The sequence below is a fragment of the Python bivittatus genome, unplaced genomic scaffold (genome assembly GCF_059951505.1).
Source record: "Python bivittatus isolate LINGU-HERP-01145 unplaced genomic scaffold, Pbiv_v1 ctg000070_np1212, whole genome shotgun sequence".
Classification (NCBI taxonomy): Eukaryota; Metazoa; Chordata; class Lepidosauria; order Squamata; family Pythonidae; genus Python; species Python bivittatus.
In genome coordinates, this window is record NW_028277034.1 from 7,957,175 (window position 1) to 7,975,657 (window position 18,483).

Below are 18,483 nucleotides of genomic sequence, written 5' to 3' on the forward strand. Positions count from 1 at the left end.
TTGAAAATACATATTTCCCTATGAAATGGAATGTAGTCAAGGCTCTTCTCCTTGTCTTGCTAGCCGAAATTAATGAAAAGAAGCAGTGGGGAAGGAAGTATAGGATGAGACTAGGACCATACCAGTTACTGAAGTGATGGCTTTTGTTATTTTACTTTAGTGCTTATTGTGATAGGTTGGAAGTTTTTACCAATAGCCCACGTATGTAAGCTGTACCCACATGGTGTTGCCTGTCCCTTAAAATGACACTGGGGCCACCATCCCCTGTAGACTCTAATGTTTATTGGAGAACATGGCACCCCCTGGCCTAGAAAGGAATAGACAGTAGTTCTTACTTACATCCAAAGTTCTAAAATGGAGTGGCAGTTTCAGTTGATTGCTAGGGAAGAAACGATCCCATCTTGGTTTCACTAATTTTAGCCAGGTCCAGCCCCTTGTAGCCAATTCAGTATAGTTTATATAAGGGCTGAGCCCCCACTAATGCCTTCTAAATTCCAGCCCAGATGATGAACATAGTGCCCAAACTTCTGTATAAGCTGTGCAACCCACAGTCGAGGGAAGAATGTGGGTGTGAGTTTACATGTAGGTGTGTCTGAGGGAGTCCATGTTTGACTGCAGTTTTATTAAATAGGAAAAGCACACTAGGCAAAACCAAGCACTGAAAAGTACTTCCTGGATACTTACAGTAACACTTCAAAAATTGGGAAACTAGCAGAGAGTTGATTGAACTATGGCAAAATAACATTAAATAGGTGGTCAGAAATGTCATAGCAATACCATCAAAGCTCTGGACATAAAAACAGGTGGAGCTTTGATTGTACCATCATGATCACCATCTTGACCTATTGGCCACACCTTGCAGACACTCTTGCTAAATAGGAATTAAAAGGCAGGGATATAATAATTAATATTTTCTTTGTATTCCATGTGTACCCAATTCTCTCACCAAATGCCACACGCACATGCACAAGTGTGTATACATACAGGCAAATAATAGTATTTGACTGTTGAATGGGAATCTCAGAATGTTTTAAAGGATATTATGGACATTGCGCAGATTGCTGCTTCTCTGGAATTAGCACCCAGTGTCTTCTGTAGCTTAGAAACTTTTTAACAAAGGCCATTCACTATTAGTTTGGCACTCTAAAACAAAGGAAAATAGCAAATAAAAAACCAGGACAGAATTTGGAGGAGACCCAGGAAAGTTTTGCAGCTTATATTACAGGCTTATTAAGTGTTTAATTTCCAGTTTGCCCACTTTTGGAAGTACCAATGCCTGGGAGTGAGGGCGAAGCAAGAGTTTGGCGTCAGCTGCCAAGGTAGTCAGGAAAAATCAAGCCAAAGAAGGTGGTGGTGGTTTTATAGGTAACATGAAACTGACTGAAAGGATTAAGATCAGATTTCCTAGTAAAATATGCTTCTATAAAGCAGGGGAAAATGAGGCCTGCAGGGTTGGTTTTTCTTTCTTTCTTTCTTTCTTTCTTTCTTTCTTTCTTTCTTTCTTTCTTTCTTTCTTTCTTTCTTTCTTTCTTTCTTTCTTTCTTTCTTTCATTGTAAAACTGATCAGAACTAACTAGAAGAACTGAGACTGAATTGGTTGGTAAAGTTTCCAGAGAAATCTACTACAGTAGTCCTCTTCTGTGCCCTGAGCTTAACTCATCCTCTACTGGTATTTCTCCTGAGGGAAGAATTTTATAACCACAATGTTTTCCTCTTTATATATTAAATTAATATACACAAATATACATTTACCGTGTGTTTACAGCATTATTTACTGCCGTAGGAAAAGCTTTGGTTTGCCTTAGCTGTATTGTGGGATAGGAAGTAGAAGCTCCAAAAGGGAAGAACAGAGGGAAGAGAAGAACATCTCCAGGAAAAGAAAATAGGGACAGAGAAGCAAACTGTAAGAAACTCCATTATTTCCACGCCTGTTGATTTCTATCAGAAACTTTTGAACAAGGGCAGTAATTCTTTCATTGCACTTTAAAGCGCATTGCATTGTCCTTCACTGTGCTTTAAAGTGCATTGTCAAAGAACCCCCCCCCATCTTTGCTCTAAGCAATCAATAATCTAAATTTAAGACTGTGAGGAAGTCAATATCAGAGGTGAAAAAAGAGCAGTTAAAAACAAGTAAGGAGAGGAGAAGGCAAGACAGGGCTAGAGAATAAGGAATGAATTTGAATAAATGCAAGTAGAGTTCATCTTGATTGGCAAGGAAGGCTGTTCTAAGCCAAGTGTTCTGAAAAGAAGTAAACTTGGAAGAAGAGAAGCAAAACCACAGGGAGGACTTTTTGGCAAGTCTGGATGCATCCAAAGTGTCATTATCTAGAATAAAGATCTTTGGTTATTATAGTTAGTAGAGCTGGTGATTTAAGGCCAACCCTTATAAAAATGACATTTCTAAGTAAATCTTCCTTTTCAGAGGTGTTTTTTTTTTTTAATTCACAATTACAGTGGTACCTCGGGTCACGAACGCTTCTGTTCACAACCAATTCAGGTCACAAACAGCACTGTTCGCAAAATTTGCTTCTGTTTGTGAACACCGGATCGGGTGACGAACAGGATCCGCGGCCATTTTCCCTGCTGTGACACGTGGTTGTGGCTTCCTGTAGGGAGGGGGACTCTCCCTCCAAGCAATAACCGCCTCCCCACCCGCCTTCATGTCCTCCATGCCAGAAATCATGTCAAGCAAGGTTAGCGTTCTCTCTCTTCGTACTGTACTTTGTGTCATATTTTTGTGGTTTAAAAAAAAATACATATGGTTCAGAACGGATTAACCGTAATTACATTGAACCTTATGGGAAAATTTGATTCGGGTCATGACTGGTTCGGGTCACGACCAGAGTCGTGGAACGAATTAAGTTCGTGAACTGAGGTACCACTGTACTTTTAAATCCCGGGAATGAGGCACAGGGATGGTACTGTTATTGTAAACTGTCACAAGAAATGGTCTCAAAAATAGTAAAAAATCAGATCAGAAATTTTTCTCTTTTTTCCCTCTGATGGGTGTTTAATTAGGCACCGGATAGGTGACATCTTAGGCTTAACAAGTGCCTTATAGATGTCGTCTTAGGTAACTAGATGCAGACCTCTGATAAGAGCAAAATCCTATAGATTAACACATTTTGAACAGAACTCATATTATCAGTTCTGCAGAAACGAAATACTGTTTGTATATTATTTCTGCCTGATACCGGAATTCAAAACTGAATACTGTTTTTCCTCCTTCTGTTTATGCTCCCTATGTTGCATGTGAGCTTTGAATGCTCTAAAAAAGGACTCCCCATTTCACCAACTTTGCTAACTTTCTCAACTGTTAGCTCTTCCTCTCCTTCAGTAGAGATGCTGCTATCAACACTCCTCGCCTCACAGTCTATTTTTGCATTAACATATTTTTCACCTCTTCATAGTTGTTTCTGTTTTTTATTCCTGGTTTTAAATTGTTTTCTGAACTTCAGCACTTTATCTATGATTTCATGTCTTATTTTCTCTTTTCTTTTAGATCAATATGTCTAAGAATACCATCTTTTTCTCATTTTTGTTGGTTCTCTGCAATGTATTTGTTACTTATCAGTTTTTATTTTTGTTTTGGGTTTTTTTGGTGCCTTTAAGGCAGTGTTGTCCAAACTTGGCCACTTTAAGATGAGTGGACTTCAACTCCCAGAATTCCCTAGCCAGCATGGCTGGCTGGGGAATTCTGGGAATTGAAGTCCACTCATCTTAAAGTGGCCAAATTTGGACAACACTGCTTTAAGGCAATCTTGACTCCTGCCTATGGCAGAGCATTCTGCTGTACTTCTGTCAAACGGTCAGAAACTGTTCTGTATTTAAATCTCTCTTTGGTCACAAAATCTATTCTCCTGATGATCATGTTGCTATTTTTTTTTTTTTAGACTATCTGCCACTCTTAACTGTCACCAAGTGTCACTCACTTTGTTTGCCCTCAGTTGAAGTGAGTGAATTTAGTGTACCCACACTAGATTTGGTAACACTCCCTCCCTGCTCTGCCCCAAACTCTGGCCATCTAACAAAGTTTCACCAACCTGCAAATGAAAACCAGGGCCAAAATTGAGTGAAGAGTGAAATAAACTTGAGAGCCATCTCATCAATCAGATGCAGTAGTCAGCTATTCCCCAGTTTCAAGGAGCTGCAAGACAAATAGCATAAGAACATGCAACCCCCACTGCCAAGGGCCTGGCAGCTGAAACCAGCAAAAAAAAGTTATTATGGCAGAATGACTGACCCTCCTTCTTTCTAGCAGTTTCACGATCTGCCCTGTCTTTCTCTTTGTCTGGAGTTCTTAAGCCCTTTAGTGTGCTTTCAAGTCATTGAAAGCTCCCAATCTTTTGGGAAGTGGTTAGCTCAAGTGTTCCCAGATGTGCTTTTATTAAACAGACATATTCCGTTTAACTAGAGTGAAAAGCTTCTTGCATGTGGCTATTAGCTTTGGAAGGCAGGGAAGTTTCCTGTTCAGCAGGAATAAAAAAAATCCCTCTAGAAAATCCTGCCCTTCCTACTTTCATTATTATCCTGCCTGCACTCCCCCCAACCCCACTGTCAGCCAAGAGGCAACCTACCCATTAAAAACATGTTCAAATGCCATAGAATGAAGGCTGTCTATTTGGGAGAGGGGCAAAAACCTGATTTCACTGCATTCTGGAAAAGCCCCATCTGGGTGGCTGGACCCCTGAACAGCCTTACAACATTTTGCCGAATGTCTGATATTAACATTTCAATAATTAGTAGGCAATTGCCCTAGACACTTTTGCAGATGATGACCCTGAAGAACCTATCTTGCCTATAGATTTCAGTGGTAGCAAGGGGAATCACAACAGTCTTGTGACTCTACAGCTTCTGACCCAGGTACAGCAGTCACCATTATGTCAAAAAGGAAAAATGCATGGGTGCAAGACTGTAAGAATATGACTCTTGGGAGAAATGGCCTTGTAAAAGTTGTGCACAGTGATAGAGCCAGGTGAAGAAGAAATCAACTGCCTGGAGTTTAATATGCCACCTTGGAGATTGATAAAAAGAACCTCTTTTATGGGGCTCTCATTCTGTATAATTTGCCTAGAATTCTGCTTTTGTTCTACTCAAAGAGTATAAGGCAGTGTTGTCCAAACTTGGCCACTTTAAGATGAGTGGACTTCAACTCCCAGAATTCCCCAGCCAGCCATGCCAGCCAGCCAGCCATTCTGGGAGTTGAAGTCCACTCATCTTAAAGTGGCCAAGTTTGGACAACACTGGTATAAGGACTTCTGCATCATAAGCTGTTCTCTGCCTCCAACCTTGTAGATCCATGGCATTCTTTGTGTCATCTGAACCTTGAAATGAACTCAAGTCCTTCTTGCTATTGTTTCCACCACTGCATTTGTCTCCTGTGCCCACAACCTGACTTGTTAAACTACATTTTGCTGCTCACACACCTTTGGACAGGGCAGTAGAAGCAGGTTTTAAAAACGCACTGAGAGGTATGTCCTTTGGGCTGTGGAAGCTTCACACTTGCCTCTTTAGTCATGAAGCTCTCTAGATAAAATCCATCACCAAGGCTCACATGAGCTACAAAAGCTGATTAATACAACACACAGAGATTTACATTTTAAAGAATACAGTAGATTTACTGTATGGACTTATCTTTCACAAATCATTTCCTACGCAGCAATTTCCCTTGAATACACTCTCAGTATAAAAAGTCATTGATTCCAACCAGCTTTGGCTCCTTTCGTTCACTTCTTTCTGGTATTACTTCCAAAAATATCAGTAGTGTGAGAAAAAAGTACTCACAAATTCCTTGTGCAAACATTTGACGTAAGCCCCCTTCACATAACTATTTCCCAAGTCTTACACAATCTTCTCATTTTTCTTTTTCTCTCACGGATATGCACACATCCTTCTCTGAGCTCCACTTTGCCCAAGCAGCAAAATTTGATGACCTTTCTCAGTTTAATGGCAGCTGTTGGACACCCATCTCAACTAAAGCCCACTCTGGCACTCACTGCTATCATGACCTGCTTAAATTCTCAGATCTTAGTGATCTGAGAATTTTAAAAACTTATTTTTAAAAAAATAGACAATGGATGTTTACAAAACTAGAAAAGCTCCTGAAATGCCTTTGATGTGAATGGGTTCAGGCACGTCATCTGGAATGCTCACCTAGTGAGTGCTCTGGATCAGCCCCAATCAAATGACAACAGCCTGCTGGTGAATCAGCATGTCCAGCCCCAGTGCAGCCTGGGTGAGATGCAAAACACTGCATATGAATACTTCCTTTCTGCCAATATCACCAGTGATTATTGACAGGGGTTTTTCCAGAATGCTTGCAATGCCTAACAAAGCTCATTAAAGTGACAAAACTTGCAGAAAAGTTGAAGTCCACTCATCTCAAAGAGTATAAGGCAGTGTTGTCCAAACTTGGCCACTTTAAGATGAGTGGACTTCAACTCCCAGAATTCCCCAGCCTGGCTGGGTAATTCTGGGAGTTGAAGTCCACTCATCTTAAAGTGGCCAAGTTTGGACAATACTGGTATAAGGTATACATCATAAGCTGTTCTCTGCCTCCAACCTTGTAGATCCATGGCATTCTTTGCCTAAAACACCAAGTTTTAATTAAAACTAAGTCTAAAGCGTCTTTTAAAAAGCATGTTCATCTGAAATACAGTACAGCCAATTTATATCATTCACCAGCACACAGAGTCAGATTATATTGTCTTGGTTTTCTATTATAAGGTTGGCACATTGTGTGTGATTCCAGGAGCTACTGCATGCCATGTGATCCCAGTCTATGCCAGCAGTTTTTTGAAGTTAATGGTAATTAAAGTAACAGTATGTTCTTCCAGCATGTAATCTGTTCATGCAAAATTCTCTAAAAGGTGAAATGATAGTTTTATAGCCAGTTACTTGGCTGTAATCTCCACTGAACTCAGCAGAACTTCTTTCTCAGTAGAATATATAGGTTTGCACTAGCATTTAAGGAAATAAAGATATAGAATAAGAGGTGAAAAAGAGTCCATTTGGACATTTAGGGAGCAGTTTTGTGCATTTCAATCTCCCTGCAGAAAATTCCTGGATTGAAACAGCACAGCTGTCTGCATGGGAGAGCTCAGGCCTCAGGAAGTGAGTTGTAGAGTAAAAAGCAAATAAAGCTGGAAGCCTGGGAGGGAACATCTGGTACATTTGAGGAGGCAAGACGTGAGCTCCCTTGAGCCAATCAGCAAGTTTGCTGGTAATTTTTCAAGGTAGTCATGTATGTCAGTTAGACCCCAAAAGACCCTAAAAGTCACAGTTTGCAAAAATAGTTTTGTCCATGGGAATATCCTACAATGCATAACCTATGTGGCCCAACTCAAATTAAATTGGACATGTGCCCTACAAATGCTGGTTGTTCTTTCTTTCCAAGAAACTGAATGAGAGCTCAAACAGGACAAATCTAGGGTTTGGGGATTTTTTTGGTAGTTTAACACTTTGAGAGAAAAGTACAATTAAAGCAGTGTAAATACATTATTTTAGTGTAAAGGTGTGCACAGATACTAAGATGATTTCACTCCAAAATACTCCGACACAGTGGTATGCAAAACAATTTGAATTCTAACTACCTTAAACTCCAAATATACTATTTTGAATTCAAAACAGCCTGTCTTGCATTTGAGCTGAGCTGTTTCGGTTATTTTAGAAGCATTCTGAAACATCTGTTTCGTTTCAAAACAATCCCAAAATGATCCGAATAGGCTTTTTTTCAATACAAAATAGCTGTTTTAAAGTCAAAACAATGGTTTCAAACTCGAAACTGGGCAATTCAAACTGTTTTGCACACTCCAATTCCTGCATATCTATCTTTTTACTAAATGCCTAATTTTTAGAAAAACAATAAGATACTACATATCAGGTATGAAGAAAGATCTCTTTCCAGAATCCTGCAGTGATGGGTCAAATACGTGATTCTGGTCAAACAAATGATAGCAATCCAACAGATGATTCCAGATTATACAGTTCAACCGTTTTGTATAAGGCAACTTCAAATATACTCTCAGGTTCAAATTCTCACATGACCATGAAGCTCTCTGAATGCTTGGCCAGGCACCAACTCTCAACCTAACTAAAGGACTCTTGAGACAATAAAATGATGTTTAGTTGTCTTGAGATCCTTGTAGAAGGGGTAGGGTATAAATGAAATAAAGCTTTTCTTGACTAAAGGAAGTCTTTATAAGTATTCTCAAACTGGTATTCAATATACAAGCAGATCTGTTTTCTGAAAGATCTGTGAGCAAGTTCTATTTCAATTATGGTAATCAACTTTTAAAGATAATGCTGTAAGGGAAATGCATACCTCAATGGCTGAACCATATTTCAAGCACACCATTAAGGAACCAAGCTGGGAAAGACCGCTTATTTCCTCTTCCTAAGAAGGGAGAAAACTGCTGCTAGTTGGGAAGAGACAGCATCTAGTAAAATAAATTAATTATTAGGTGGCGTAAGGCTCAATTTTTTTACAAAGATTCTAACACAGAAAGTATAACATTCACATGATAAAATGAGTTGAAAACACAGAACATAACTAGTATGCACATTTTCCTTACAGCACTGGAATTTCCAACATAAAATAAAAAAGGCTTGAAAACACAACATATAACCAAATGTTATTTAATATTTTAAAAAGTAACACAATCCAAAATGGATATTTCACACAACACTACATAAACAACATGAACACAATATTACCATATGAAGGGACTTTCAAATATAGACTTACAAAAATCCCTGTCCTTTTTTTTTTTTTTAAGTTATTTTACTAAGCATGACAAGTTATCATCATTTACAATATGGTACACTGACACAATAAAAACCATGTCACAAATGTGCTGTTATAAATCAGTAACGTTAAGGGAAGACATTTCATGAACTGTAATTATTTCATATGAAATACTGTACAATATAAACAGAACATCCAGCTTGGATGACCTTTACAGCAACCAGAGACCAAGTAATTTTAATTTTTTCAGTGCAAACACATTTATACAAGGCTGTCTTGGTTGCAAAACTCCCTTCTAGCATACAGTAAGTCCCACTTGCATTTATTTACTCATTTAAACCTAATGCAACAGTCACATTCAGTCACTCACAGGAGGTTACCTGCAGAATTATGAACCCTTAAATGGAAAGTCTCTTGATGACACAGAAGTTACTCATTGGGCCCTATTGAGATCTTTCATGCTCACAGGCAGGTGTTTGATGTATATCCATTTTAACAGCATTGTAACTTGAAAATCAGAGTACTGTTACAGATGATTATCAACTAGCATCAAGGGGTGTGTGTGGGTAAGTTTCTCACAGAGAGGAGCAATTTGTCTAGAATACCTTTTATGATCCAGAACTCAAAGTGGAGGCACTCTGGTGAGCTTATGAAGTGTTTATGTATCATATACTTGGCATGATAGGAGCTTGATAGACCCAAATTATGAAATACAATGGCTCTATGTGTATTCCCCCAATAAAAGTAAATCCCAATGACTCTATTCAAACTGTCCCTGTCCACTATATAGGAGCCATCTACTCTTCTATACTGCTGCATAAGCTAGTAATACATTACACTTCTCTGAAGTGTTGAGTGTGGCCTTTGCTTCAGTCACATGATGTTAGAAGAGGCACCATATTTTATCTTATTCATAGGAGGCTTACAGAAGATTGCATCACCATTGGTGTCCTGCTGATTTTGCCATCACAGTACCGTATACAGCAGGTCTGTTTTTCAATTGGGAGTCAGCAGCTTTCTTAATAATCACTTGATGTTAAAGCTCTCTGTCTTTGCGGATCTAAGGAAGACTGCAATGTTACGAGCAAAAGACTGTTGTACAATATACTTAGTGCCACACGTTACCTAACCCCCTCTTCCATATCTGTCTTACACTTTATTTACTGAATGCACATCCTACAAACATTTCTATGCATTCATCTTACTTGAGCTGACCTGAAACCGTTATTATGACTGCTTAATGGTTCTATTCCAGTAATGATATCTTTCAAACACAAATATTCAAGCCATTTTAAAAACACAAAGTCTATGTATATTCTATCATTTCAATTAAAGTAAACATGATTTGCACCAATGAAAATGAAAGCAGATTTGGAATGACAGCATGTAACAATATCATGAGATATCTTACTAGCCTTTCTTTGATCCCAAACCCAGTGATAGCACCTCGTATATAAATCTGCAGCAGAGAAAGGCTTAAAATGCCAGCTGTAAGGAGAGAAAAACATCCAGCAGCTGGTTTGTGTGTGCTTTCAAAGAGGCTGTGAACATCTCTTGGTAGGCAATCCAAGAATGTCTAAATTCTCAAAAGGGCAGGTAAGGATTCAGCATTTTGGAAGTGCCATAGACTTTGGGGGGAAAATCCTTACAACAATTATCTGCATGCTTAGGACTGAGGGATTTTCTCTTCTTTTTCAAAAGGCAGTTCACAAAAAGAATTGGAAGTCTATTTAATAATACCACTTCTGTGGAGGAGCAGAAAGAAGTATACACTGCAGCAAAGTCTACCTTAATGAACCTGGCAACTTCCTATTAGGGAAAGTCCCACATAAAACACATTTAAACTATTTTCCTTGCTTGTATTAATTTTTGTTCTTTTTTGTCAATGGGAATGGCTATGTTGCTGGAAGTGAAACATTTTGGCACTCTGGTAAGAGCTAGTGCAAGGTTTCATAAGAGTTTCTTTTCTTCAGTAACTTTAAATGAATGCTGCTGCATTAACACTGATTTTTATTTTAAAGATTAAATTAATATTAATTATAAGCAGGCAGGCAAAGATGCCCAGAAGCACAATAAACCCGAATCAGATGACAGCACTCTTACGCGATAGACTTGTGAACCTAAGAACACTCACGTAAAAGCAAGTCCTCGTGTTTCAGTGGAGTTTTCCCACTTGTTTGTTGACTCTGTGAAGTCAAGGCACAATATCAGGGCAACCCATTACCACAATTTCATGACCTGCTCTTTTTATTAAAATCATTCACTACCCCCCAGAATAGAAGTAGCTGCCATTTCTGATTGACAGCTAATGCTGGTGATTTACTGAGAGTAAGAATGCTGTTTAATCACACAACCCTTTTGTATTTATCTGGTTATTATATTCAGGGGTGACGGTTGTCGCTGTGTCCATGACTGCACCACACAGCATGAATTCTGAGACTGCCCTGGGAATTGGCATCCTCTGCATTTCTATGAAAGGAGATTAAAGCACACACTTGGGGATTATCTCTTGATTTCAGGATGGCTCTGCATAGGATTGTCATTGCGAAGGGCCTAGCTGCAGTTCTCCTCTCAGGCTAACAGCAGAGCATAGGAGCGAACTTGCATTCAGGTTGCAAAAGATGGCTCTTCCAGGTGCAGAATTTGGGTAACTTTGCTGTATGATTGCAGTATTTTTCAGGCACACTGTGTCCATGGCCGTGAATATAATAAAGCCAGCATTATTTTAACCACTTAAAATATTTTGAAAATATGCTCTTCCAATTTTTTAAAAAATCCTGTATTGAACTGAAAAATCCAATTTTTATGTCTAGCACATCAGAAACAATACAGTTGTTGTAAGGCAGCTGTCATTTAAATGCCTCTTGATCCTCCACCTTCCTCTAGATTTTTTTCCTGTACTTCTTAACTGCTCCTCATTAAAAACAAAAAACAACAACAAAAAAACAGCAAACCACCTGATTATCCTAAAATGAAAAAAAAAACAGTGGTTTCACCTTATTTTGTGGCTACATTCCCAATGTCACTAATGTCAGGACATCGGACTATTTATTTCATTGTGAAAAGGACGCAACTTATAACATTTAATCCCCAAGATGCCTAAGACCGAAAACTGAGAACTTTATCACTCCAATGGGCCATTTGTAGGCAACTAATGCAAGGATGTAAGTTAAGTTCTGGCATGCTATTTCCCCACAAATGGGACAGAATAGGGCCCAAAGTGTTCCAACGGAGGCAGTTAAAATAGCCGGCGTCACTCCTGTTAAGCCCTAAACTGCCAGTCATATTCCATATACTGTATCTATTAACAGGCTTCTAAATTACAAGCAACACTTGACTTTCTATCAGGTTGACATTTCAACAGAAATGGAAATACAAAGGACAATTTTGATCCTCCCTTTGTTTATCTAAAAGATTCTACAACTTTTTATAAAATCTTGTACTACTAAAGCCAAAAGCCAATTTAACACAGTAACAGGAAATCATGGCAATGAAAAATGACTTCATACACAAGCACCGACACACGAGAGAACATCATGGCCTTTTTTTCTTCATAAAGTTTTCAATGCTGCTCTTAACATTACCTTTTTTTAAAATGTTGCTGCATTTCATCAAATTCATGGAGGTAGTTATATGTGTAAAAAAAATTTTTTACCATAAAAGTAATATGTTGTATTATAATAATACATATTCAGTGTGCAAAATGCCGACAGATTTGTGTTGACCCTTTAAAGTCACAACATAGAAATTCAACGCATTCTGGTTTTGTAAACCTTTCAGCTGATAGAGTAAAAGGAGGATAATCGATTATCAACCATGTAATACAAGGTCATCATAATTTTATCACAGGATAAGAGTTTGTCACTCAACACTTAAGACTCAAGCTCCACCCCTATGGGTGTGTATCTATAATCTCAAGATGGGCTTCCCTTAAAAAATAATGCACCATAAGAACATTTCTTTTTGTAACTTCTGTTTATATTACATGTTGCAAGAGTAACATTAATGCTAATAAAAAGTCATAAACATACTATTGGCCAATAACCATGCCAACATAGCCAGGACCTTTTTAAAGCTCTTCTTTGGGAATCTTTAAATATCAACTGAGATAATTTGTAAATATAACAGTGGAATGATTTCTTTTGCATAACTGCTACAGGTATCAATTTCAATAATTCTCATGGATGAAAAAAGTGTTTCCCGTATGTGGTAGTATCTTCCCCATTTTAATACTGCATTTCAATTTTTGCTTTTGGCCATAAATTAGGAAATCCGTTTCTACAATTCTTACTTGCTGAACTGATACACATGATAAGATCAGAGCATGTTTCAAATTTTAAATAATTATAACTACTGTGATAACAATTTCTTCCTCAAAACCTATCTGGAATCTGCAAGTATTGACTACTGCTAGTGTTACATGTGTCAGCAGTAAGTTCTGTCAGGCAATGCCTTACTGGGTTATTATAACATAGCTTCAAATTTAGAGGGCAGGAGGCCAAGTAAACAATCAAGCAGGCTAATAACCTTCATTACGTGCAGTGAGTTCTATCTTTCTGTTTGTAGGAAACAGAACTTACACATGATAATACATCAAGTACCTATAGTTATCCTTTACTGCTTGTTCTAAGTGTAGAATGGTTGCAACTCAAAATGGCCCCACAACTGAAAAGGTTCAGGGAGCAGGGTGGAAGGCTTCCCACACGAAAGGGAAAAAAGCTGCTCCTGATTGTTCAGAAATCCAAAGTGTACTTCTGAGTCTTTCAATATGTTCCAAAGCCCCTGGATTTACAATGGAATAATTTATCAAAATGTAAACTGAAACCAATTAAGCCTAAGATTTATAAAGCTATTTCAAGAAGCACCTGCAAGCTGTTCAAAACCAGTTTCAAAGTGCACCTTCAGAAGACAACACAGAACACAAGGGAAGCTTGAAAAGTTATAAATATTGTCACCAGTAGCTGATGAAATACTGCCTTTAATGGTATATTTGATCATATCACCTGAAGATCAACAAAAGACAGATAGTGTAAATGTCAATGTGCACAACAATTTACACTGCTCCTGATCTTTCTTACTGTATTTCGTACTTTAATTTGTACCACAATTATGATTGTTTGAAAAACTAATTCTCTGCAATATGGGATTGCATAAACAACTGAAGCAGAATTTGGCCCTTTATACTATTCAAGTTTACTTCTGAAACTGTAAACCTCTCTAACCATTAATTTAGTATACTTTTTTTTTCAAAAAATAAATTACTTTGGATTAGCCATTGCAGGACATATACATTATAATAAATCAATGCATACAGAACTTCTGCTATTAACTTTGTGAGTTTCATAAGAGAGGTAAAATAATGTATTTTATTGACCTAGCTTTTGATGATGAAAAACTTAACTAAGTTTGTATGCATCTGTCACCTCTCATATCAGGCAAGTGATCTCTCTGCATATCAACCATCCTAGACATGTTTAATTTCAATTCCTATGATTGTTTTTAAACTAAGTATTTCCATACAATGTTTACTTACAAAGAAATATAATTCAATAAAAAGCCTGAAGTTTATTAGTCTCTATATCTGTTTTCTACAATGTATGCTCGTTTCAAGAGCCTAATTTAGGCACTCTAAAATCTACATAAAATAGAAATATAATATGTCCTTCCATAGAAAGAAATCAACTCTTCAGGCCACTATTATTTGTATTACAAAGAGCTTTCTTTTTTTCTTTTTTTTAATAATTGTTCAAATTCTTTCAATCTTAGTAATATTTGGGGGGTAACAACTGGGGTGACACATTAAAGTGATTGCTTAACTTTATTTCCTATTTAATGTTTGCGATGTTTGCTACCTTTTCTATCACTTAGTCCCAGTCAGTTTTTTTCGTTACTCACTGTCAATTACAAGTATTATACCCCTCCTTGCAAATATGTAAAATTAACATTTTTTAGGCAAATATCTACTTTTTACTTAAAAGAACTCAAGTAACATAAAAATAGGTAACTTCTCCATTAGCTCCTACCTCTTCCCACATTTTTAAAACATGACCTCTTTTAACTTACTTTTGCTATGATTTCTTGCAAGATCATGTCATGAAGACTCACAGTGAAAATGACAGATATATAAATAATTCACAGGTAGAGCTGAGGTCTTTCCTAATCTTGTTTGGCATTGTTTGCCTTCAAGGTGACCCTTAGCTGTTTACTTTCAATGAAGGCTCAGTTTATAAAGAAAAAAAAATCACATCTGTGGTAAACAGTTTAATCAGTGGTGGGGGCATCACATATCTGTGGCATTTTTAAATGAAGTTGGCAACTGCATGACATTGATAATGCAGATTACACTTACAGTGTCTAGACTTTCATATATGTGCTCAGTTACAAGTAAGTGAAGCAAAAGTGTACATATTGTCCCTATTCTGTTGCTACAGAGCCGCAAAATGTGAAAAGCAATGCCTTGAAATAAAGATTTCTTTGTTGCCCCTAGCCTATCTAGCAGCACAGTTTAAGTTGACACAAAAACTATGCAGTTAAGATGCCTGGTTTATTTTTTCCCTCCAAACACGTAAACATCAATCTCAGTGTCGTAAACTTTGATGTATACGATGAGACAGAAGATGTGTGGCAGAAGCACTATCAAACACTTGTAACAGAAGCTTGCAAGCAATTAGCGGGTTTCTGCAGTTTTTCAGTTTCACTTGTTGGAGGGTCAGCAGTTGCTCGGAAGCTGAACACTGGACCTACACCACCATGCGCAGGACTGAGAGCTGGATTTTGGCGTCTGTTGCTTTCAACAATGCTTGAAGTATTGGAAGCTAAACTCTCACGGGTACTAAAAAAAGAGAAAAAATAATTATCAATGAAACCTATGTACTTATCCATAAGCTGGCCAGAGGTAACAGAACAGAAAGTGCCATCAAGAGAAACGTCTGAGTCTGATTATAAATGTATCCTATTCTATGCACTCTGTAAATTCCATCCATGAACTAAAATACACATTTTGAGTTTCATACTTATTTTTTAAGGAAAACCAAGTTTTAGTCCACCATGTCTATAAAGATAGATGAAAGTGTCTAAAGAATTTTTACTGCAAGATCAGATATAGTCAAAAGAGGGGTAGATTTTAGGTATACAGGTAGTCCTCGACTTACAACCACAACTGGGACTGGACCATCCATCACTAAGTGATGTGGTCATTAAGTGAGTCATGCCCAATTTTATGACCTTTTTTGCAGCAGTCTTTAAGCGAATCACCAGTCGTTAAGTGAATCATGCAGTCATTAAATGAATACAGCTTCCCTCATTGACGTTGTTTGGTGGAAGACTCCTGGGAAGGTCGCAAATGGCAATCATGTGACTCTGGGGTGCTGCAAACATCGTAAATACATGCCGGTTGCCAAGCACCCAAATTTTGACCACAGGGACGCTGCGATGGTTGTAAGTGCAAGGACCAGTCACTTTTTTCAGTGCTGTCATAACTTCAAATTGTTGTTAAATGAATTGTTGTAAGTCATGGACTACCTGTATAGGGAGTCTTACCAATACGAGCAGAATTAGAATAAATTCTATAAATTAAGGAAACACAAACGATTTATTTCACTCCATATTACATTGTTGTTGCAGAATCCAGCCTTTTGTGCAGTTTGTCATTTCTTGTCACATCTCATCTTATGATTTGGTGAGGAGTATATATATGTTTATCTTTTAAAATATATTGTATGTTCATAGCTCTTTCTAAAATTGGCTTTGGGAATTAATCTACAATGATACTTTATAAATATGTAATTTTTAAAAAAACATGGAGCTAAAGATACTGGAATTATTAATAACACTGTTGTTAAGAATTTTTTTAAAAAAATTGGGCCAATATTAGAATGTTGAATTTGTCACTTGTCATTCTAGCGAGACAATCAGTGTGCTAATGCTGCAGGTGAACTGTGGCACCTTTGCATTTCAGACTGTCCATTCAAGAACACAGCTATGCTCAATCAGATGTGTAGCTGCATGACTGAACTAAGATAGATTAATTAGTATTTTATTACAAGTTCTTATGTAGCATAGAGAACACTTCAGACTTTTAAAAATAACTTGTTTTACTTCTAATATTACCCCTTTCCCATAGTTTTATCTGTCAACCATGCCCAAGGTTTGAATTTATGCTTAGTCCATTGATATATTAAGTTGGAATTCAACCATATATCCAAAGACAATCGGCAATGGAAGGCAAACAGTAATTACACGTACAGCAAGTAATGCTTGGTAGTCGCTAGGCACAATATAATGTGGACATAAAAAACAACTGGCATATGTGAGCATTCCACACAAATGACACTGAGAGAATTTGCATGTCATAGTAAATTAGGATTTTCAAGAATTCTGGCTTACTACTGATCAACTGAAATAGATTGGCTCATCTTGTGGACAGGAATACATAAGGAGACAACGGAAGCTCTTTATGTAAATTTTTCATGATGTTCTGATTCTGTCTTCCATCCATCCTTAACACGCCAGAATTAAAAAACATTATTTGTTCTTGATGTTTGATTCTTAGTTTAATTAGAAGAAACAACTCACATATTCTACAAGTATTGTACTAAGATTTGGACAACCCTATAAATAATGGTACTTTCTGCCTATCTGTTTATTTCTGCTGAGAGGGATGATTGAGCAATGCCCACTACAAGGTTGATTCATTCATGGGAAGCAGAATTACCAGAAATTGTGATTCACTTTACATAGAAGTAAGTAACTTATTTCCTTTACTTTCCTTCTAATTCTTCTTATAACTGACTTAATATTATACACACAAACATATATAATCAGTACAGGAAGGTAAGGCTGCTACTTGCATACTTTGGAATAATTCATCCTTATGTTAAGAACATAACTTACTGTCTTTTGCTACTTGTATTTCACATGATATTAACTGTTGAAGTTACAGTAAAATGTTTCCAACCAATTGTTCTGCCACAATTAGACTGCTAGAACCAGTAGTTTCCAAGATGTCATGCTCCAGTGATGTGTCAACTACAGGTTATAGCACGAACATCAGATTACCTATGAGCTGATACCAATGAAACAGTCACAATGAACATGCCTGCTGTATTTCTCACTAAATACAAATGGATGAGTGTAAACTATTGGTTAGAGCTCAGATCACAAATTTGTGAGCAGTATCAGATTTGTTAGTTCCTGTGAATTACTCTTCTCTGATTGCCTTCAGAGCAATTAGAAAAAATCAAATCATCTTCAAATCAGAAAAAAATCATCTGATGAAGTGAGCTGCAGCTCATGAAAACGTATGCCTTTTAATAATATGTTAGTCAGAAATCTCCTGATTTTGAGGAATATGGGTAATATTACAAAGAAGCCAGATAAACCAATTTGAAAAGTAGCAACATAACTCTAGAAACTGACCACAAAACAAAGGCAAGAGGGAGGTCTACAGATGCTCTGAGAAACTCAGATTCTTGGCACAGGCAGAGAAGGATTAAATAACAACACACAACATTCAGAAAAACAAACTCTGATGCTAACTCCAAGCCTATTAAGATAATGTCATTGTTTCATATAAAGAGTAATGTCTTATCTGTGTATTTAAATATCTATACCATTTATTTTTTTCCCCTGAGATTAAGGAAAAATATAGGAAGAATATAAAAAGATCTGGGATCTTTGTCCAATCCTGTTCTCCCTTGTCTTCCTGCCCTCTAACCTCAGATTTTGGTCCCATTACT

General features: G+C 37.3%; 1 protein-coding gene across 2 annotated transcripts in view; it reads right to left on the bottom strand.

Moving 5' to 3' along the window:
• Positions 1-8,683: 8,683 nt before the first annotated feature.
• STOX2 (storkhead box 2) overlaps positions 8,684-18,483 on the bottom strand; it is a 147,382-nt gene continuing 137,582 nt past the window's right edge. For both annotated transcript variants that reach the window (XM_088131846.1, XM_007422707.4), the window contains exon 4: positions 8,684-15,578. In XM_088131846.1, the coding sequence (XP_087987972.1) occupies positions 15,383-15,578 (196 nt within the window). In that variant the 3' untranslated portion in view covers positions 8,684-15,382. The remainder of the gene's footprint in view (positions 15,579-18,483) is intronic.